At 48.7% G+C, this 22,237-nt stretch overlaps 1 protein-coding gene across 1 annotated transcript in view; it reads right to left on the bottom strand.

Moving 5' to 3' along the window:
• LOC132385853 (serine/threonine-protein phosphatase 2A 65 kDa regulatory subunit A alpha isoform) overlaps positions 1–22,237 on the bottom strand; it is a 67,600-nt gene that overhangs the window by 21,608 nt on the left and 23,755 nt on the right. Inside the window, exons 4-9 of the mRNA XM_059958081.1 lie at positions 19,198–19,430; positions 17,394–17,541; positions 14,786–14,941; positions 10,303–10,417; positions 6,971–7,041; positions 3,200–3,334 (exon numbers count right to left, since the gene is read on the bottom strand). Of these exons, the coding sequence (XP_059814064.1) occupies positions 3,200–3,334; positions 6,971–7,041; positions 10,303–10,417; positions 14,786–14,941; positions 17,394–17,541; positions 19,198–19,430 (858 nt within the window). The remainder of the gene's footprint in view (positions 1–3,199; positions 3,335–6,970; positions 7,042–10,302; positions 10,418–14,785; positions 14,942–17,393; positions 17,542–19,197; positions 19,431–22,237) is intronic.

Here is a 22,237-nt window from a genome sequence, read left to right as displayed (position 1 = left end):
CGCACCAAGATTACAAATTAGCTCTCCAAACATGATAGGAAAGTGTTTCCATGGCAACACATCACTGCTTCTAAAGAATGCCGTGCACATTTGCTCTCACCTAAAGCTCTCAAACTAAATAGTTTGAGACACCCCGGTGAAAGAAAGCAGTTGTTATTCCATTCATGATTCATAAGAACATAAGCAATAGGAGCCGGAGTCGGCCAACCGCCCATCGAGCCTGCCCCGCCATTCAATGAGATCATGGCTGATCTGTCCATAAACTCAGCTCCTTATTCCTTTTCCTTATTCCCCTTCTATCTAAAAATCTATCTAACTGTATCGTAAATATATTTAGTGAGGAAGCCTCAACTGCTTCCCTGGGCAGAGATTTCCACAGATTCACCACCCTCTGGGAAAAACAGATCCCAGAGGATACTAGTCTCACCTACCAGTAGAAACAACTTTCCTACTTCTATCGTATCTATCCCTTTTGAAATTTTGTATGTTTCTATAAGATCCCCTCTCATCCTTCTGAATTCCAGAGAGTAAAGTCCCAGGCGACTCGATCTCTCCTCGTAGGTTAACCCCTTCAAGTCTGAAATCTACCTGGTGAACCACCTCTGCACCGCCTCCAAAGCCAGTCTATCCTTCCTCGAGCAAACACGAGGAAATCTGCAGATGATTGCTGGCATATCCTTCCTCGAGTGAAGAGGCCAGAACTGCACGCGGTACTCCAGGTGCGGTCTCACCAGTACCCTGTGACCTCCCTGCTCTTCAATTCAATCCCTCTAGCCATGAAGGACAACATTCTGTTTCCCTTACTATCCTGTTGTACCTGCAAGCCAACTTTTTGTGATTCATGCACAAGCACTCCCAAGTCCCTCTGCACGACCTCATGCTGCGATCTTTCACCATTTAAATAATAACCTGCTCTTCTATATTCCTTCCAGAGTGGATGATCTCACATTTATCAATGCTGTGTTCCATCTGCCAGACCTTGACCCACTCACTTAACCTAATATCCCTCTGGAGACTCTCCACATCATCTGTACAATTTGCTTTTCCACTTAGTTTAGTGTTATCAGCAAGCTTTGCTACGCTACACTCAGTCCCCTCTTCCAAATCAATGGAAATGGTAAACAGCTGCCGGCCCAGCACCGACATCGATGGCACCCCACTGACTGCCAACTGGAGAAACTCCCATTTATACCAACTCTCTGCCTTCTATCGGTTAACCAATCCACTATCCACGCCTATATACTTCCTCTGACTTCATGCATCCGTATCTTATTTATAAGTCTCTTGTGAAGCACCCCACTGAACGCCAAGTAAATGACATCCACTTTCTATCCACTGCACTCATTATGTCCTCAAAGAACTCCAGTAAGTTTGTCAAACAGGACCTGCCCTTTCTGAATCCATGCTGTGTCTGTCTAATGGAACCCCTCCTTTCTAAATACTTTACTATTTCTTCCTTAATGACATTTTCCCGACTACAGATGTTAAGCTAACTGGCCTTAAGAATGTTATTCACTGAATAACATATTCCATTCCGGCTCCCCACTTCTCTTGTAATCTGCCTATCACCTCCCCCTGGATCCCCTCCTCCTTCCCTTTCTCCCACGGTCCACTCTCCTATCAGATTCCTTCCACTCTAGCCCTTTACCTTTCCCACCCATCACCTCCCCCTGGTGTCCCTCCTCCTTCCCTTTCTCCCACGGTCCACTCTCCTCTCCTGTCAGATTCCTTCCTCTCCAGCCCTTTACCTTCCCCACCCATCACCTCCCCCTGGTGTCCCTCCTCCTTCCCTTTCTCCCACGGTCCACTCTCCTCTCCTGTCAGATTCCTTCCTCTCCAGCCCTTTACCTTCCCCACCCATCACCTCCCCCTGGTGTCCCTCCTCCTTCCCTTTCTCCCACGGTCCACTCTCCTCTCCTGTCAGATTCCTTCCTCTCCAGTCCTTTGTCTTTCCCACCCATCACCTCCCTTCAACCCCCCTCCTCTACACACCAACCTTTCCCCTTTCTTGGTCAACCTAGCACCTGCCAGCTTGTACTCCCCTCCCTCCACCTTCTTATTCTGGTGCCTTCCTGTCCTTACCAGTCCTGACGAAGGACCTCGGCCCAAGGGTTCATTCCCCTCCGTAGGGGCTGCCTGATCTGCTGAGTTCCTCCGGGGGGGAGGGGGAGGGGGTTGTGAAATAGAGAGAGAGTGAGGGAGGGAGGGAAGGAGAGAGAGAGAGGGAGAGGGGAGGGAGGGAGAGAGGGGGAGGGGGAGAGAGAGAGGGAGAGGGGAGAGAGAAAGGGAGAGGGAAGAGAGGGAGGGAGAGAGAGAGGGGGAGGGGGAGAGAGAGGGGGAGGGGGAGAGAGCGAGAGAGAGGGGGGAGAGGGAGGGAGGGAGGGAAAGAGAGAGGGGAAGAGAGAGGAGGGAGAGAGAGGGGGGAGGGGGAGAGAGAGGGAGGGGGAGAGAGCGAGGGAGAGAGAGGGGGAGGGGGAGAGAGAGGGGGAGGGGGAGAGAGAGGGGGAGGGGGAGAGAGAGGTGGAGGGGGAGAGAGAGGGGGAGGGGGAGAGAGAGAGAGCGAGAGAGAGAGAGGGGGGAGAGAGAGAGGGAGGGGGAGAGGGAGGGAGGGAGGGAAAGAGAGAGGGGAAGAGAGAGAGAGGGGGGAGGGGGAGAGAGAGAGGGGGGGGGGAGAGAGAGAGGGAGAGGGAGGGAGGGAGAGAGAGATGTGTGTGTGTGTCAGTCACTCTGGATTGCCAGCATCTGCAGAATCTGTCATTATAACATCTTAGAATGCTGGACATCACCGGGCAGTTCCAAGCAAACGGCAGCTACAAAGTTCTGTCATCAGGAAAGATGGCAGATGAACGTGGGCTAACTACTGTCCCCTTGCAGGAATCAAAGCCTAGACACTTCAATCTGCATTGCAACACGTCCCGTTCTGGCACACTTATCCAGATACCTGTGTCTGGTGGTGGGGCACGGGCTGCTCGTCAGAGGGTACAAGTCCCAGAGGCGGCAACCAGCTTTCCGACCGCCTAACGAACAATAAGCCACTTGTCATCACCGCTCGACTTGACAGCAGCTTTCCAACAGCGCGCAGAGAAAAAGCTCTCCGCAGCTGTTCGCCTGACTTCCGTAGGTTATTCAAAAGGTATCCCCGACGTCCACCGGTCACGCAAAGGGGTACGTTAAAGTTTGTACTTGGTGATAAAGTTACCTCATCTTTGAGCTGAGCCAGGAACAGGGGAAGCAGGTGCTCAACTGTGCTGTCCTTGCCCAGGATGGTGGACAAGCCCATGATCACAGAGGCCAGCGCTGACTTCACGTGTTGATTGGTGTCAGACACAAGCTCCTGGAAAAGAAACCCACAGAAAATGATGAAATGAAAACCTAGACAGGCATCTCAGGCAACACGCACAAGATGCAGCACCTACAGAAACGTCGGCTGCACTGTTCTCCGTGGATGCTGAATCCCTCCAGCATTTCGTGTGTGTTGCTCTGGATTTCCAGCACCTGCAGATTTTCTCTTGTTTGTGATTAGATATCTCAGTTACGTTGCTATTGTGCTCCACTTTCTTATGATCCACCTGGTCAGTCATGGATCATTCTTAAATGATTTATTTTACAGTTTGGTATTCTAGTTTATATAGATCACGGAACACAACCGGCCTTTCACCCTACAGCGTTGTACTTACATTCCTATCAAGCGGGCAATCTAATTGACCCAATGTCCACGTTCTCCCATTTTCCTCACATTCGCGTGTTTATCTAAACGTCGTTAAAAGCCTCCGATATTTCTGCCTCTACCACCACTCCAGGCAGCCAACACCATGTTTAAAAAAAACGAGGAACATGCGCAAGATGCTGGAGGAACTCAGCAGGCCAGGCAGCGCCTGTGGAGAAAAGGACAGTCGACGTTTCTGGCCGAAACCCTTCGGCAGGACTCAACCCTTCCTGCCGAAGGGTCTCAGCCCCAAACGCCAACTGCACTTTTTGTTTCCATAGATGCGGTCTGGCCTGCTGAGTTCCTCCAGCATCTTGTGTTTTCCAGCATGTCTTGACTGTGTTAAAAACTTGCCTCACACACCTCCTTTGAGATCACCCCCTCCTCCCCGCATGCCCTCTGGTATTAGACACTCCAAACCTGGCAAAGACATGCTCCCCGTCCACTCTATGCCTCTCATAAACAAATAACTTTCTATTCGATCTCCCCTTGGCTTCCGCTACTCCAGAGAAACCAGCCCAGGTTTGCCCGACCTCTTGCTCTCCCCAAAGCCGCGACACTTTTGCTATAACGGGGCGACCAGAGCTGGAAGCGATATCCCAGATTCGACCCAGCTATATATAAAAAAAACAACATAACTTCCTGAGCTCAATGCCCCGACTGGCAAATGTGCCAATCTTTATTGGAGTGGGGAGTTCTTTATGAACCAAGCAGCGCTCGTGTGAGAGTTTTCCACTCTGCTGAACTCAGCACGCTTGGTGATGCCACTGATCCCGATGAATGACACCGAAGCTTCAGAACAAGCGAGACTGTACCTGCCAGACCCCTGCAAATGCCTTTCCCGTAAGAGTCAACGGCCAGGTGTGCCGTATCTTCCAACAGACCACAAAACTAGAGCAGTGTTGCAAGGTGCCTTTAGGAATGTGTTTGCTCAGTGGTTCAATGGCTCCACTTAGTATCGGAGAATGCCCATGTACACAACCTGCAATTCTTACTCTTCACAGACGTCCTCGGAAACAGAGATCCCGAACAATGAATGCAGGGTCCCACCCCCAAGCAGCGTCAATCCTCCCCCCCCACACTTATTCTAGCATGAAGCACCATCATCCCCACCAGCCAGCAACAGCAAAGAGAGACCGTGGTCTGCCTCCATCAAAAACTAACTGCTCTCTCCAACATTTCCACGTCCCGGGGTGGTGGTATCGATCCTTTCACGGCGTGAGAGGAGACAACAATCATTATTTCCAGTTAATCAGCCTGAAGTCTTTTTTATTTCAAGTTCAGGGGAGGGAGGGAGTGGGAGAGGGGCAGGGGCGGGGTGGGGGCTGGAGAGGCGTCAAGATGTGACTCGTGCTTGGATATTGAGCTTTTCCAGTTACAAAACCGTAAATTCCGGACTATAAGCCGTTACTTTTTTCTCACACTTTGAACACTGTGGCCTATACTACGGTGCAGCTAATGCATGTTTTTTTTTCATGCGGCCAAAAACATTTTGCCTCGTAACAGTAGACCAATAAAATTGATGAGTAGTTCACAGAGGTCCAATGAAATTGTATGATAAATCAAGCGCACTTTCACAATTAAATTATTGTAAATCAGTCATTTGTACTCACCCTCATCAACATGGAAAACACTCGAAGAAAAGCATATGATGCAGCTTTTAAGTTAAAGGCGATCAATCTGGTGGTTGAAGAAGGAAATCGAGCTGCTGCACATAATCTTGGCATAAATGAATCGATGGTGAGACGGTGGAGACGCCAGCGTAAAGAACTGAGTCAATGCAAAAAGACGACAAAAGCTTTCAGAGGTAATCATAGCAGATGGCCCGAACTTGAAAACTTTCTTGAAGACTGGGTTAACACACAGAGAGTAGGCGGCTGCGCTGTTTCCACCGTGCCGATCAGACTGAAGGCTAAAGCAATCGCCACCAAAATGAAAATCGAAGATTTTAGAGGTGGGCCATCCTGGTGTTTTAGATTTATGAGACGAAAAGGCCTGTCCGTCAGGGTAGCACGACTCTGTGTCAGCAGCTCCCTTCCGACCACGGGAAAAACTTGCTAACTTCCGCACATTCACTCAAAGATAGCGGAGAATTCCATCGGGCCAGATGATATCATAAATATGGATGAAGTACCTTTGACGTTTGACCTGCCTCTCACTCGGACTGTTAATAAAAAAGGTGACTCGTCCATCACACTGAAAACAAGTGGCCATGAGAGAACGCATTTTACTTGTGTTCTGAGCTGCACAGCATCCGGACTAAAGCTTCCACCGATGGTGATTTTTAAGCGGCTGACAATGAAAGTTCAGTGAAAGTTGCCATCAAGAGTACAAACTCAATTCCAGCTGTGATTCCTGGGGGTACCACGAAGTATTTGCAGCCACTGGACATCAGCGTGAACCGGGAATTTGAGTGGGAGGCTTGGATGACGAGCGGCGAGAAATCCTTTACCAAAACAGGCCGCATGCGAAGAGCATCTTTAACTCAAGTCTGCCAGTGGATCCTAAATGCGTGGAGCCGTGTCACAACATCCACCATCACCAGCGGGTTTCGAAAGGCTGGACTGCTGCGTGATGAAGAGGACCGCGTGCGCTCAAGTGAGAGCGACAACGAAAAGACTGAAGTGAGTGACGAGATCCTGAGGTTGTTCAATTCAGACACTGAAGGACTTTGATGGTTTTAGTGCGCAGGAGGAAGATGAAGAAGGCGATCAATAACTTTTCCTGGTAGGCTGCAGTATATATATTTTTTTTACCAGTTGTTAGGAGATATTGGAATGTTGTTCGTGCACTGTTCAGTAAAAAAGTATACACAACGTAATTTGTGTGTTACCGAAAGGTATGTATATTTAAAAGCAGCTGTGTTACAGGCACTGTTCGAAAAAAAGCATTTGCAATATGTATTTGTTTATGTTACCATACGGATTTAATTAAAAGTTAAAAAATCCTCACGTGTAATATCTTTCTGTGTAAATATCTCATATTACAACGTGGGACACCTGCGGCTTAAAATCCGGTGCGGCTTGTACAAGTACAAAATTGATTTTCTTTCTAAAATTAGAGCGTGCGGCTTTTAATCAGGTGCGCTCCGGAATCTACGGTAGCTCACTGTGATAAAACGTGGATTAAGAGGCTCCCGAATTCTCGTTTCAGGCCCACCCGAGACACTGAGGGACTTTTTCCCCAAAGTGAGTGAGATGGGTTGCTACGTTAATTTTAGACACACCGTACAACCAGCCAAGAATTTGAGAAAGGCATATTTACCTTAACATACGGCAAGATGTGACTCATTATGACCGTCTCCCTGCAATCTACTGGCAAGTTTTCACAAAAATCTGTAAGATAGAGTACTGCATGTTAAAAGAGTTATTCTCAAACAAAACACTGGAGTCAAAGAAAAGCCCTTCAGCCCACCTATTCCGTGCCGATCCATTTAAATTGCCTACTCCCATCGACCTGCCCTCGATACCACTGCCATCCAAACTTCTCTCAAACGTTGAAATCGAGCTTGCATGCACCGCTGGAGCTGGCAGCTCGTTCCGCACTCTCACATGATGATAAATCAATAAAAGTTTACCAGATTAAGCAACGGCTGGACAGCACCCGCCAACATATTTGTGTCTTTCCAGGGGATAAGTGGCAAAGAGCAAACGTACGTTCTGAAGCACAATTTTAAGTCGTACGAGGAAAAGCGAGTCCAGCACCTACAGAGTGGACATCGAGGTCCAGGTGGCACAGGTTCAATTCTGGCGCAATCTGTACGTTCACGTTTCATCCCCCATTCCCGTTGGTAGGTTAACTGGTCATTTTTAAATTGCCCCGTGGTTAGGCTAGGATTGAATCGGGCAAGGGACAGCTCGGAGGGCTGGACGGGCCTATTCCACGCGGTAATCTTAATGAACAGATGTTCAGAGGTATCAAACTGGGCCACTCCTCATCCTCCATAGTGTCGGCCAAGTTGTTCTGGTGCAAATTGACTCAGGGAGCTGGCATTAATGTACCAGCTACTGAAGATGACTGGCAAAAAACTTTGGCAGGCACATCACAACTTAGTTGAAACGTTTGATTTACGGAAATTGGCCAGGCCGACGCTGCGATACTTATCCCGGCCAGCTCCACTTTGCGTGAAGGCACGATCCATGACTAAACCACCACAATCTGAAAGGCCAAACACGATTCACGCACTCCTTTTCCAAAACGCGCGACTGGAGCCGGATTTTGTGGACGGGGCGGAAACCACCTGGGAAGCAACATCGCGATGTTTCTACCTTTGCCCGCCAGCTTGCTTACTCGGAAGTAGGGAATCCACCCGCGGCAGCGGACAACACTACCAAAGACGGTTCACCAGGCAACCCCTTTCGCATCTTCGTTTTACTTCAGAGCCCGATACCTCCAATCCGGCGACTCGATTTCGGGCACATCAGCCTCTCGCTGGCTGCCCCCCAGGGAAGGTCCTCGCCCTCGAGTGAACCTCTCTCTTCCTCAGCCGACGGTACCTGAGCCTGCTTTAAATCGACACAGACTGCAGATCTGGACTCAAACTCAGGTTTATGATGTGCTCCAGTTTCCACTTCAACTCTCTGTGATGATGTGCTTCTGCAGACACAGTCGGTGGACAGTGGCGTGTCTGGGTGGCCTGACATCCAACCCAATTTCTTCAACAAGAGATGTGATCAAAAGACATGTACACGAGAAAAGATGCAGCTTACTGGGCAGTCAATGGTTCCCTAAGGTTCTCACAAACGGGGGCAGTAATGAGGACAAGCTCCCACTGCAGATTAAACGCAGGCACCTCAAACAGCCTCTCGCAACCAAGCTCCCGCTCCTGGCCTTTGCATGTGCCTCACTGACAGGGGAAGGCAGGTCACTGACACTTTAAAACCCAGTCACTTTGGGCAGACGGGGATCGTCGGCCGTGGTCGGCAGCTCATCTGGAAGGGAAACCCCTGACTTCAAACCTCCACTGCCTCGCGGCCGTGCCTGCTCACGGGAGTGAACCCCGGGGGGTGGGGGGAAGATCCCAGAGCTGGAATCCCTGAGGCAGTCCTACGTCGTGTTCGACACTGACCGGCGACTCCTGCGACGCCGCCGGTGCAGAACTGTCATCGGTCTCCGCCGTTCCTTCGGGTTCATCGGCTGCGTGGAGAGGGGGCAGCCCGCTACGTCCACGGTCGACCCCGACCAACACAGGGCCTCGGGTCAGGCAGCAGGTGGTACAAACTTAAAGACTCCCCCTCACAATCTCGCAACCTTCCAAGGCTCTTCACGAGCACCGAAGCCACTACCGAAACACCAAGTCAAGTGGCATGCAATTCCTTTCCGTTTGCTGTTACCGGGCTCCGGGAGTAGATCACGGCTGTCCTCGCTCGGAGAAGTACCACCTGGCAGTCCCTCGATGTGTGGCACGACATTTATAGTGTCACAGAAAAGCACAGAGCAGAAAAGGCCCTTTGGCCCCTCTAGTCCATGCTGAACAATTCAAACTGGCCTGCACCAGGACCATAACCACACCCCCCCCCCTCTCGCACCCATGTACCTATCCAAACCTCTCTTAAACACTGAAATCGCAACCGCATGGACCACTAGTGCTGGCAGCACGTTCCACTCTCAACGACTCTCTGTGTGAAGAAGTTTCTCCCCATGTTCCCCCTAAAACTTCTCACCTTTCACCTTTAACCCACGACCTCTGGTTGGAGTCCAACCCAACCTCAGTGGGGGGGGGGAAACCTGCTTGCATTTACCCCAGCTATACACCCCACCCCCCATAGTATGGTACCTCCATCAAATCTCCTCTCAATCTTCTGCATTCTAAATACCGTCGTAACCTGTTCAATCTTTCCCTGTAACTCAGGTCCCCCAGACCCAGCAACGTCTCTCTGCATTGTTTCAAACTTGTTTACATCTTTCACAGGAGTTCAAAGTTCAGGGGTGTCCAGGGAAGGGGGAAGCAGCTCTGGTGGAGGGGTGTGTCGCATCCATCCCGGGGCAGCTCACTCAGCTCCGCCGGACACTCGTCTCTCACCTGCAAGCAGCCGTTTGCACGTGACAGCACTCCGGTGAGACCGGGTCACACAGCCTCAGCGGACTGGGCGGGTGAGACCCTCCGCGCAAAGCGAGGGGCAGGGAAGTCGTCAGCTTCCCCTGACGCTCGTCCACCGGACCCGGAGTTCTGAGGCTAAGAGAGTGGAACTGCCCCAGCGTACAGGTTTTAAAAAAAACTCCCCAGTCGTTGGACAAGATGGGCAACCACCACGCATACTATACGCAACCTTGACGCTTCTCTCCTCACTAAGCAAAGAAACCCAACAGAGCCCATTAAACCAAGACCGTCAATCACACAACGTGCAGGGAAAAAAAGCCTGACAAACTGTGCAGACAAGAAAAGTAAGCAGGTAATGTTCAGGACTGCACGGCAAAACGCCAGGTGGTACAGCTGGGTCAAAGACTCACCTCCGCTAAGGGAGTTCCAGGCACAGATTGCCCAGAACAAGAGTCTATTAATCAAGTAACGGATAGCTGTTTATGCTGCCAGCGACTCTTCACCAATGACATCTTAAACCGGATGGGAAAGACAAGAATGGGAATTCCCAACCAACCTTTCACTTTGTTGGCCCCAGCTGCCCGCACTTCGGCCTCACAATCCTTCAACAGGTTTTGGAAAGCGGGAACCAGATCATTCTCCGTAATTTCAGGACCCACGGCCTTCTGAAGCTTTAAAGGCAAGAGAAATTAAATTAACAAAGATAGAGAGGGATTCATTAGCAGCAATCTGTGCATTAGCACGTGAACAGAGGAATCACAAAGATAATACCATCTTTCCGTTCCACACTCTCTTTTCACTGCTGCCATCAGGAAGGAGGTACAGGAGCCTCAGGACCCACACCACCAGGTTCAGGAACAGTTATTACCCCTAAACCATCAGGAAGGAGGTACAGGAGCCTCAGGACTCACACCACCAGGTTCAGGGACAGTTATCACCCCTCAACCATCAGGAAGGAGGTGAAGGAGCCTCAAGACCCACACCACCAGGTTCAGGAACAGTTATTACCCCTCAACCATCAGGAAGGAGGTACAGGAGCCTCAGGACTCACACCACCAGGTTCAGGAACAGTTATTACCCCTCAACCATCAGGAAGGAGGTACAGGAGCCTCAGGACACACACCACCAGGTTCAGGAACAGTTATTACCCCTCAACCATCAGGAAGGAGGTACAGGAGCCTCAGGACCCACACCACCAGGTTCAGGAACAGTTATTACCCCTCAACCATCAGGACGGAGGTACAGGAGCCTCAGGACCCACACCACCAGGTTCAGGAACAGTTATCACCCCTCAACCTTCAGGAAGGAGGTACAGGAGCCTCAGGACTCACACCACCGGGTTCAGGGACAGTTATCACCCCTCAACCTTCAGGAAGGAGGTACAGGAGCCTCAGGACTCACACCACCAGGTTCAGGAACAGTTATTACCCCTCAACCATCAGGCTCTTGAACAACAGGGGAAAACTACACTTGCTCAATTGCGATGCTCCCACAACCAATGATCGTACTCTAATATCCTTTATCTTGTTATTTTATGCTCGTTATTTATTGCTATTTATTTTTATTTGCATTTGTACCTGATCTTTCACTGATCCTGTTTACAGTTACTATTCTATAGATCTGCTGAGTCTGCCCGCAGGAAAATGAATCTCAGGGCTGTGTGTGGTGACATGTATGTACTCTGAAAATAAATTTTACTTTGAACTTCAAAATTGAAAATCGGAACTAAACTTTAGCTACGGACCTCATTCCAAGATTAGATTATATGTGGTCTTGAGCCTAGAAAGTGCCTTTTTTTGAAGTCTGTCATTAGCAATGACAGCAGAACATTACAATAAACTCTGTACCATTATAAATGCAATTGTTTTCCAATTTCACGAGTGCTCTGGGAACCTCTATCTTGCCCTGGTATATTCCCCCTTCCTTTCCTGTCCTGACGAAGGGTCTCGGCCCAAAACGTCGACTGTTTATTCATTTCCGTAGATGCAGCCTGACCTGCTGAGCTCCTCCAACGTTTTGTGCGTGTTACCTTACATAGAACTCATTTTTGAACATGGGTCAGTTCTCTTTATAAAGACAAGCGATACAAAGTCTTGGCCTGTTCTGAGGGTAATGATCCCAAGCTGACAAAATGGCTGTGTTTTCTGTGTGCTTTCTGAACACTGGTCCATCTGTAATTTGCTTTAATTTTCCATCAGGTTTACAGTTTTGAATCATGCAATTTTATCAGGGGTGAAGGGGTGGAGATACGTCTCTACCATGAGAGGTTTAAGGTGCTCCATCCCTCCGCTAGCCTGCAGGTCACCCTTGGGCGAGGTGTAGCACCTGCTTAGCCCCCCGATCAGGGTCACGTGAAGCCATGGGGTAAGGTTATGGATACGTATGAGTAGCTTATCACAGCTCCTGGTTATGTGACCGCTGACGCAAGGCACACACTCTCTGAAGAGTTGGGGGGGTCACCCAGCTTCTAAAGACACTGCCCAGAAGGGGATAATGGCAAGCCGCCTCTGTAGAAAATCTGCCAAGAACAATCATGGACACGGAAAGACAGAGATCGCCCACGTCATATGACATGGCACATAACGAATAAATGAACGAACATTTGATCTGGATGCCGAAATCAAATCTAATATCTTATCTATTGAGACCTTCATGAAAGCTTAAAGCACAGGCCACTATTAGAGGAAAGAAACCCGAAGAGATGTTACCCTAAGTTACAGGGAAAGGTTGAACAAGTTAGGTCTTTATTCTTTGGAGCGTAGAAGGTTGAGGGGGGACTTGATAGAGGTATTTAAAATTATGAGGGGGATAGATAGAGTTGACGTGGATAGGCTTTTTTCCATTGAGAGTAGGGGAGATTCAAACAAGAGGACATGAGTTGAGAGTTAGGGGGCAAAAGTTTAGGGGCAACACGAGGGGGAACTTCTTTACTCAGAGAGTGGTAGCTGCGTGGAACGAGCTTCCAGTAGAAATGGTAGAGGCAGGTTCGATATTGTTATTTAAAAAGAAATTGGATAGGTATATGGACAGGAATGGAGGGTTATGGGCTGAGTGCAGGTCGGTGGGACTAGGTGAGAGTAAATGTTCAGCACAGACTAGAAGGGCCGAGATGGCCTGTTTCCGTGCTGTAACTGTTATCTGGTTGTGTTCAGGTGCTTATCGATGACTGGGATACCTCATGCTCTGGTAAAGGAAGAGGGGAGAAAAAGGGAATGGTTAGATAAATGGTGTCCATTTAAAATAAAATGGAAGCAGCATTCTTCAGTGTTACCCAGGTAAAACAGCTGTGATGATCTACCCTTGATAATGTATCCACAGATAAACCGGCTGCTTCTGTACAGACTTCACACTCACACAGGACAGAAAGGTTTAATCTCGATGCTTGGGGTGGGACCGGAATTTTATTTATTTATTTGTTTGTTGGAGATTCAGAAAAGGAAGCGAAGTGTCAGAATAAATGAGTAAATTTAGAGGAAAGCCAGGTGACTCTGTAGGCAGGGTAAAAGTTGGTGGCAAAGATTATGGGAATGCCGGGCTCCACAGGAGTGCGTGAAGCAGCTCTGATATTATCGATGCCGGGGGAGAGGAAGGCGGAGGTTGGTACAGGGGTACGTTTCGAAAAGCAGAAGCGAAAGCCCCCCCCATGTGACTGTATCCTTTTAGTCCCATTACTCCACAGGCTTTTCTTGAAAATTTGTTCAAAGCTTACATTTAAGCTTTTTGACCTCTCGTCTCATTGTTAAACAGAACTGAAGTTCCCCTTAACTTCCTCCAGTCAAAGCAAGAAGAAATCAGCGTCATCAAGCTGTGCGCATGCAGGACCCCCAGATCCCCGGCCAGCAACTTTGCTCCACACTGAAAAAGATCTGAGCTCAGTTCACACCACCAGCTTTGTTCCATTTCAGATCCACGTTTAAAAGCAGGCTGATTAAATGAATCTGGGAGAAAAAAAATCTCAGCACCTTTTGGCATGTCAAACAGCTTTTTATATTAAAAATATGCAGGTGCTTGATTTAATGATTTTTTTTAAACTATATTAGAGGAACTAAATAAAAACACAAGATGCTGGTAAAACTCAGCAGGCCAGACAGCATCTATGGGAGGAGGTAGAGATGACGTTTCGGGCCGAAACCCTTCATCAGGAGTGAAGTAACATGGGATGGTCGAGGGGGGATAAGAAGTGGGGGGAGGGATAAAGTTGAGAGCTGGGAAGCGATAGGCTGGAGGGAAATGGGCTGGGGGGAAGGTGGAGAATTATGGGAAATAAAAGAGAAAGAAAGGTCGGGCTCGGGGGAGATAATAGTGAGTGGGGGGAAAGGAGAGAGGAAGAGAACCAGACTAAAATTATAGATAGGGATGGGGTAAGGGGGGGGGGGGGAGAGGGGTATCAACGGGGGTCTGTGAGTTAAATGTTCATGTCGGCAGGTAGGAGGCTAACTAGGTGGGAGATAAGGTATTGCTCCATCCCATGCTGGCAGGTAGCCTCCTACCTGCCAGCGTGAACATTCAACTCACAGACTTCAGTTGATACCCCTGCTCCCCACCCTTACCCCATCCCTATCTATAATTTTAGCCTGGCTTTCTTTCTCTCTCCTTTTCCCTCCCCCTCACTGTAATCTCCCCCCAGCCCTACCTTTCTTTCTCTTTTATTTCCCATAATTCTCCACCTCCCCCCCCCCAGCCCATCACTTCCCAGCTCTCTACTCCATCCCTCCCCCCCACTTCTTATCCCCCGTCGACCATCCCATGTTACTTCACTCTTGATGAAGGGTTTCGGCCTGAAACCTCGTCACTACTCCCCCCCCATAGATGCTGTCTGGCCTGCCGAGTTCTGCCAGCATCTTGTGTTTTTATTTATTTCCAGCATCTGCAGATTCACTCGTGTTGCCTTAGAGGAACTAAGCATGTTTTCATCACTTCTGACAGAATCAGAAGGGATTCCAGCTGGAACAGAAAACTTAACGACCAGTTTTAAAATATAAATGCACCGTATCGTCACGCCAAAGAAATGCACTTTGTGCTTTAGCAGTAACACGTACTTCAGAAAATTTGTCTGCCACCATGTAGCGAACACGCCAGGATTTATCCTCCACCGCCTGCCGGAGGGTGGGCATCACCAACGCCTCCAGGTCCTCTTGGGGCAACAGCTGGGCTATGCTCACACAGGCTTCAACTGCCAACAGCCTCACTGAATCCTGCCAAAGAGATGTTCAAACCGGGTTTGAGCTGGTTCTCAATTTAAAAAAAACAAATTTACTGAAGTTAACATCAGGAAGGATTAATCTCATCAAAACAAAGTTATAAAAATAAATTCTGACAATACAGCGATTGTTTCCCCAGATGATATACACTCAGATCACCGAGAGAGTAGCAACAGGTTTCGCTACTTGGCGATGTGTGCTGGCATCTTCCCAGGATACAAGTTCTGTAGCGGGGATTTGGAGTTTATCGCCATGCAAGGGCACCTTTGATGGACGCATTCCTTGGATTAGTATATTAGCAAACGTCACGACACAGCAAAAATTTATTGATGACCCAATTTTCTTTCTCCTGCTCTTGAAGCACCACTCTGCTGAGTACCCAAGCTAATCACCCAAGTGGTCACTTTTCACCACAGGATATAGGAGCTGAATCAGGCCATTTGGCCCATTGAGTCTGCCCTGCCATTTCATCATGGCTGATCCATTTCCCCCTCAGCCCAATCTCCTGCCTTCTCCCCGTATCCCTTCGTAGAAACACATTACAGGCCAAAAGTTGTGCTGACCAAGTAACCCACTTGAGAAACTGCCTAGAATTTCCCTACCTCATAGCCCTCTATTTTTCTAAGCTCCATGTACTTACCTCTCTTAAAGAACCCTACTGTATCCGTCTCTGCCACCTTTGCTGTCAGAGCATTCCACACACCCTGTGTGAAGAACCTACCCCTTGTACCTACTTCCAAGCACGTTAAAACTACTCCCCCTCACGTTAGCCATTTCAGCCCTGGGGAAAAGCCTCTGACTATCCACACGATCAAAGCCTCTCGTCATCTTGTACCCCTCTATCAGGCCACCTCTCATGCCTTGACTAATCAAGAATCTATCAACCTCTCTGCCCTGAATATACCCAACGATGGATTCCACAGGTCCTCTGGCTAAAGAAACCCTTCCTCATCTCCATTCTGAATGGACAAACCTCTATTCTGAGATTGGTTCCTCTGCTCTTAGAAAACGTCCTCCCCGTATCCACTCTATTTCAGTATTTGATAGGTTACCCCTCATCCTTCTGAATTCCAGTGCGTACAGCCATCAAACGCTCCTCATACGACAATCCTGGAATCACTTTCGTGACCCTCCTTTGACCCCGTTCCAGTCTCAGCACACCCTTTGTGAGATAAGGGGCCCGAAACCGCCCTCAATATCCCCAGTTGAAGCCCTTATAAAAAGTGAACTTGGTTCGCTACGCCAGCCATCACTGGCAGGGCTTGGACCTGGGGCAAGTGTGAATATCTCCTTGGCTACAGATGTGGGGGCTTATTTCCGGGAGTCACCGGACAGTAACCGGAAGGGAAGCCTGCTCAACGCCAGGGACCCCACGTCCGACCGCTAACAAGAAGCTAGCTGAGGGTCAAAGTGCCTATGCCGGCTCCCCTTCAGAGTACCGTTTCTGCACGACTCTGGCTCCTCGGTACACGAGGACGCCGCGGGGCGCGTGGATACTTGTGGAATACGGAAGGACGCACACTGGATAAACGGTTCGTTCTTCAGGCAAAAGCCTCAAGGGAACCATTTACTTGGAAGAGCAGCTGCAGCTGGAGTATTCGAACGGTGTAGGTTGACAGGCACAGCTTCCATCTGCTGTGGACAAGGGAACTGCGTAAAGCAGGGGCCCCCAGCCTGGGGTCCCTCGGTCGATGGCGTAAAAGAGGGTTGCGAAAAGGTAAACAGGTGGTGCAGACCTCCGACAACAGGAACGTTGCGTGAACGGGCCGTAGCATATCGAGTAGGGAGACGCGTTAACGGCATGCAACTCAGTTCTCCGATACGTGCAAACCATCTGTGCTCACCTTCCCCGTCTCCAGCTCATCCACACGGTAAAATGCAAGCAGTAATCATGCAATTGCTGCAGTGAGCTGAATGACAGCCTGTTGCCGGAATGAGCCGAGTACTCTCCATTATTTCAGAGACTGCCGTGACGTGTGGGATACAGTACAAGCAACTGATACACAGGTGACGTAAAGCGAAGGTTACAGCACCAGCTTCAGCCATTGGGGAATAAGATCATCACTTTCTTCCTAGAAAGCAGGGTTTCCCTTCCACTATAATCGACGCTTCCCTCGTCCACGTCACCTGCGTTCCCACCCCCCACCCGGAACGGAATCCTACCGCTAATCGGAAATCTCCGCTATCGGCAAGGGACCCCTCCTTCCCCCGCCCCACCCCTCAACGTTCGCTCTCCACGCCGCCCTCCCCGAAAGCCAGGCAAGGTCTACACCCGCCCATTCAGGGCTGCAAATTCGTTGCATCCGGAGCTCCCACCGTGGCCTCCTCGACACTGGAGGACCCAACACAGGTGGGGGGGGACACTTCTTCGTCGAGCACCTCCCTCTGGGTCCGCTGCCACCCGCTTCAATTCGACGTCACCAGTGTCTGCCCTACGACGACGCACCTGCTCATCAGAAGCCAGGGAAGTGAAGAGGGGTATAATGTCGCTCTTCAAGAACTCCAGCTCCAGGACCTTCGCAAATTCACCCAACTTTGATGCTGCCGCCCGGCGGACCATCGGCGTGTCATCTGAGCACAAACTGCGGAAATGTCTACAGAGAGAAAAAGAAAACGAGAGGTCACGTAGGAGGGGTCGCCCATTGATGCAGGACTCGACAATTCGCAAACAGAAATGCAAGAACTAAAAATCGACATTTTTTCAGTTAGTGTTTCCAAATCAGAAGCTACTAAAATATCTTGCTAGACCCATCAGCATTATGCGCTGTGTCATATGACGTGGGCGATCACTGTCTTTCCATGACCACGATTGCTCTTAGCAAAGTTACCTACACAAGTCTGGGCAGCGTGCGTCTTTACGAGACGGGTGACCCCCTGCTATTATCAATACCCTTCACAGATTGTCTGCCTGTCGTCAGGGGTCGCATCTCCAAGACTTGTGATCTGCACCGCCTGCCCCCACGGCTTCATTTGACCCTAAAGCAGGTGCTACAACTCGCCCCTGCGGGCCAGCGGAGGGAAGGAGTGCCTTAAACCTCCTTTGGTAAGAGACACATCTCCACCAGGCCACCCAAAAATCCAGCATTTGCGGTATTTAGATTTTATCCTGGGAAATACTTCCAGAGAGCAATAGAACACAGGAACCTACAGCACATCACAGGCCCTTCAGCCCACGACGTTGTGCCGACCACGCAACCTACTCCAGCGACTGCCTAGGATTCCCCTATTTTCCCGAAGCTATTTGCCCTCTATTTTCCCGAAGCTATTTACTGAAAGTTGACACAATTGACTCCACGCAAAGCTTTAATTCAGGGAGTAAAGCTGCTGGAAGTGAACCCCAGATGTGGGACTCTTGCACTTGGAGCAGAACAGAGCGACTGGTTGTGGGCTGCAGATACACACAGTTACCAAAGCAACCTTCTCGTCCGACAAAACCCAAAACACCTCTGAACATGCTCATTTTTCAACGAGTGAAATCCTCTGTACACCACACTAATCAAAATTGCCCTGAAGCGCAGCAGCAGGCTTGACAAGACACGACTCTCCAAAAGAGCTCTCCTTTGTAAATGACAAGGTCATTTCAATCACACAGCCGAGAGTAAGTGATGAGCACCACTCGACTATGATGCACCAAGGCTTTTGTTCCCTTCTCACTAAAAGCACACAAAAAACCTTCAGCTTATGTCATTAGAAACAAAAACGCCACATTTTTCGTGCTGTTTCGGAGCTGTTTGTTCTCAGTTAAAACAAGGCCCTGTCCATCATGGCAGTAGTGCATCATCTCCGTCTCCAATAAAACCAAACTATACTGAAATTGGGTGGCAGGAAGGGAATACGTCCCTGCCAAAGGAGGCTTAAGGCGCTCCTTCCCTCCACTAGCCTGCAGGTCACCCTTGGGCGAGGTGTAGCACCTGCTTAGGCACCTCCCCCCACCCCCACCCGATCTAGGGTCACATGAAGTTAAGGGAGCCGCCGGTGCAGATCACAAGACCCGGTTATGCGACCAACGACGCCAGGCGGACAATCTCCGAAGAGCGCGGCTGGGGTCACCCATCTTGTAAAGACGCACGCTGCCCAGGAGGCGATGGCAGACCACTCCTGCAGAAAACTTCTGCCAAGAACGATCACGTCCACAGAAAGACCCCGCGATCGCCCTCCCCACACTAGATCTTCTACGGCGATACCGTCACATCCCTAGCTAACTCCTACCCCGTACACCTGCGGCATTCCAAGGGAAGAAAAGTACTTACTGGCGCAGCTCGGCCTTCACAGAGCTGGAAACCCGAGGGTAGCAGACACTGAAAAGACCGCATGCCGAAGTCCTGGATGTGAACCAGTCGCCACAAGCCAGGCGCTTGACCAGCGGCACAAAGTGGACTTCTAGGTCCGCAGGAGAGTGCTCGTGGGAGATGGCCCGCAGGGAATCGACCGCTTTATCTCGTACCACCGTTTCCTCCACCGTCGCGAGGCTCTCCAAGGGAGGCTGATTAGTGGGAAAGAATTAGACTGAAACGCATGCTCATTTTTACTCTACTTCTGAAAAACACAATTATTAAACTGCTGAGAATTAGGAATGAAAGAAAAGGAAAGAGAAAAACATTTAAAGGCAGGACAATATAGAACTGTGCTGGAGTACGAGACCCATCAAACTGTAAATCCAAGCACGTATTTTCTCAATCACAGAAATTCCCTAGGTTCCTAACCAGAAACCACTGCACTAATATTAAATAAATGGAAATTACACTGACACATTCCTAATTATCAGCAATTACTATTCCGTCTTCAAATTATGAACCAATAATTGTTAATCCTGTGAGGTTTTCCATTTAGTTTTCAATCTACTTTTATTTAAGGATAAAAACAAGTCAGATAAGTTATCTCAAATACATATTTCAATAAAAGTACATAGAAAGGAATATACACTGGCAAATTCATATTTAGTATTAAGCTAATAATAAGAAAAAAACAACTCCTCTTAGCAATTCATAGAGAAAAAAAAGACTCAAAAATTTCTATTACTGACAGAGAAAACCCCCCCACTAAACTAACCTAGAACAAAAAAAAAGGGGGCTGGACAGTCCATTTCGAGGGTAGAATTTTTTTTTTAAAAAGGAAAAATCATTCTGCTCAAATCTAAAACTTCACGGAGAAGAAAAAAAATTAACTGAGAAGGTAAGAAAGAAAAGTTAGATCACATGAAAATATTGAATGAAAGGTCGCCAAGTTCGCTCAAATTTAAAAGACGAGGTTAAATGAGATTTCTTTTTTTAAAATTTAATTTTATCTGTAATTTTTTTTACACATTCATAAGTACACATTGAGAAAATTTGAGAAGTAATAAGGCACTTAAATAGATAATTAATAATTAATCCACCCTATCAGACTAAGCAATGACAATAATTAAGAAAAATAGTAATAATAGAGGATTGATAATAATTTCCTTGTATCTCTTCTGAACCATTACTTCTGGTCCCAAATATTATATGTAACCCTATGTAATTACCATTGCAGGATTTTATATCCTAACTTGTTCATGTCTGCACCTACCCCCAATCATAATTATCCAATCCCTATGTACTTAATTTTTTAATATGTTCCCCCTTCCCAAATCTTTTCCTTTTAAAAGAGATTTCAATCTGCAAGTGAACTTGAAGCGACCTGTCATAACAGTTTTGCCAAAACCTGAGGAAAGCTGACTGCCGTCCACGTTGTTCGAAGAAACAAAAGCGTTGACTACTTCCTAAATCGGGAGAAGATTCAAGAATCCGAGGTGCCGAGGGACTTGGGAGTCCTCGTGCAGCGTTCACTAAAGGTCAGCTGGCAGGCCGAGGAAGGCAAATGCAATGTTAGCATTCATTACGAGTGGACTAGAATAGAATATAAAAGCAGGGATGTAATGTTAAGGCTTTACCAGGTATTGGTGAGGCCTCATTTAGAGTACTGTGAGGAGCTTTGGGCTCCTCATCGAAGAAAGAGTGTGATGACACTGGAAAGGGTTTAAAGGAGTTTAAATAATTCAGAGAATGAAAGGCTTGTCATGTGAGGAGTGTTTGATGGCTCTGGGCCTGTACTCACTGGAGTTCAGAAGAATGAGAAGAGACCTCATTGAAACCTATCAAATGCTGAAAGGTCTGCATAGAGTGGGTGTGGAGAGGATGTTTCCTATAGTGGGGGAGTCTAGGACCAGAGGACACACATAGAGTGAGTGTGGAGAGGATGTTTCCTATAGTGGGGGAGTCTAGGACCAGAGAATACAGATAGAGTGGGTGTGGAGAGGATGTTTCCTATAGTGGGGGAGTCTAGGACCAGAGGACACAGATAGAGTGGGTGTGGAGAGGATGTTTCCTATAGTGGGGGAGTCTAGAACCAGAGAACACAGATAGAGTGGATGTGGAGAGGATGTTTCCTGTAGTGGGAGAGTCTGGGACCAGAGGACACAGATAGAGTGGATGTGGAGAGGATGTTTCCTATAGTGGGGGAGTCTAGGTCTAGAGGACACATAGAGTGGATGTGGAGAGGATGTTTCCAAAAGTGGGGGAATCTAGGACCAGAGGACACAGATAGAGTGGATGTAGAGAGGATGTTTCCTATAGTGGGGGAGTCTAGGACCAGTGGACACAGATAGAGTGGATGTGGAGAGGATGTTTCCTATAGTGGGGGAGTCTAGGACCAGAGGACACAGATAGAGTGAGTGTGAGAGGATGTTTCCTATAGTGGGGGAGTCTAGGACCAGAGGACACAGATAGAGTGGGTGTGGAGAGGATGTTTCCTATAGTGGGGGAGTCTAGGACCAGAGGACACAGATAGAGTGAGTGTGAGAGGATGTTTCCTATAGTGGGGGAGTCTAGGACCAGAGGACACAGATAGAGTGAGTGTGAGAGGATGTTTCCTATAGTGGGGGAGTCTAGGACCAGAGAACACAGATAGAGTGGATGTGGAGAGGATGTTTCCTGTAGTGGGAGAGTCTGGGACCAGAGGACACAGATAGAGTGGATGTGGAGAGGATGTTTCCTATAGTGGGGGAGTCTAGGACCAGAGGACACAGATAGAGTGGATGTGGAGAGGATGTTTCCTGTAGTGGGAGAGTCTAGGACCAGAGGACACAGATAGAGTGGATGTGGAGAGGATGTTTCCTGTAGTGGGAGAGTCTGGGACCAGAGGACACAGATAGAGTGGGTGTGGAGAGGATGTTTCCTATAGTGGGGGAGTCTAGGTCTAGAGGACACATAGAGTGGATGTGGAGAGGATGTTTCCAAAAGTGGGGGAGTCTAGGACCAGAGGACACAGATA

This window comes from Hypanus sabinus (assembly GCF_030144855.1).
Source record: "Hypanus sabinus isolate sHypSab1 chromosome X2 unlocalized genomic scaffold, sHypSab1.hap1 SUPER_X2_unloc_3, whole genome shotgun sequence".
NCBI classification, from domain to species: domain Eukaryota; kingdom Metazoa; phylum Chordata; class Chondrichthyes; order Myliobatiformes; family Dasyatidae; genus Hypanus; species Hypanus sabinus.
The sequence above is the reverse complement of the archived record's forward strand: the minus strand, read 5'-3'. Positions and strand labels throughout refer to the sequence as shown.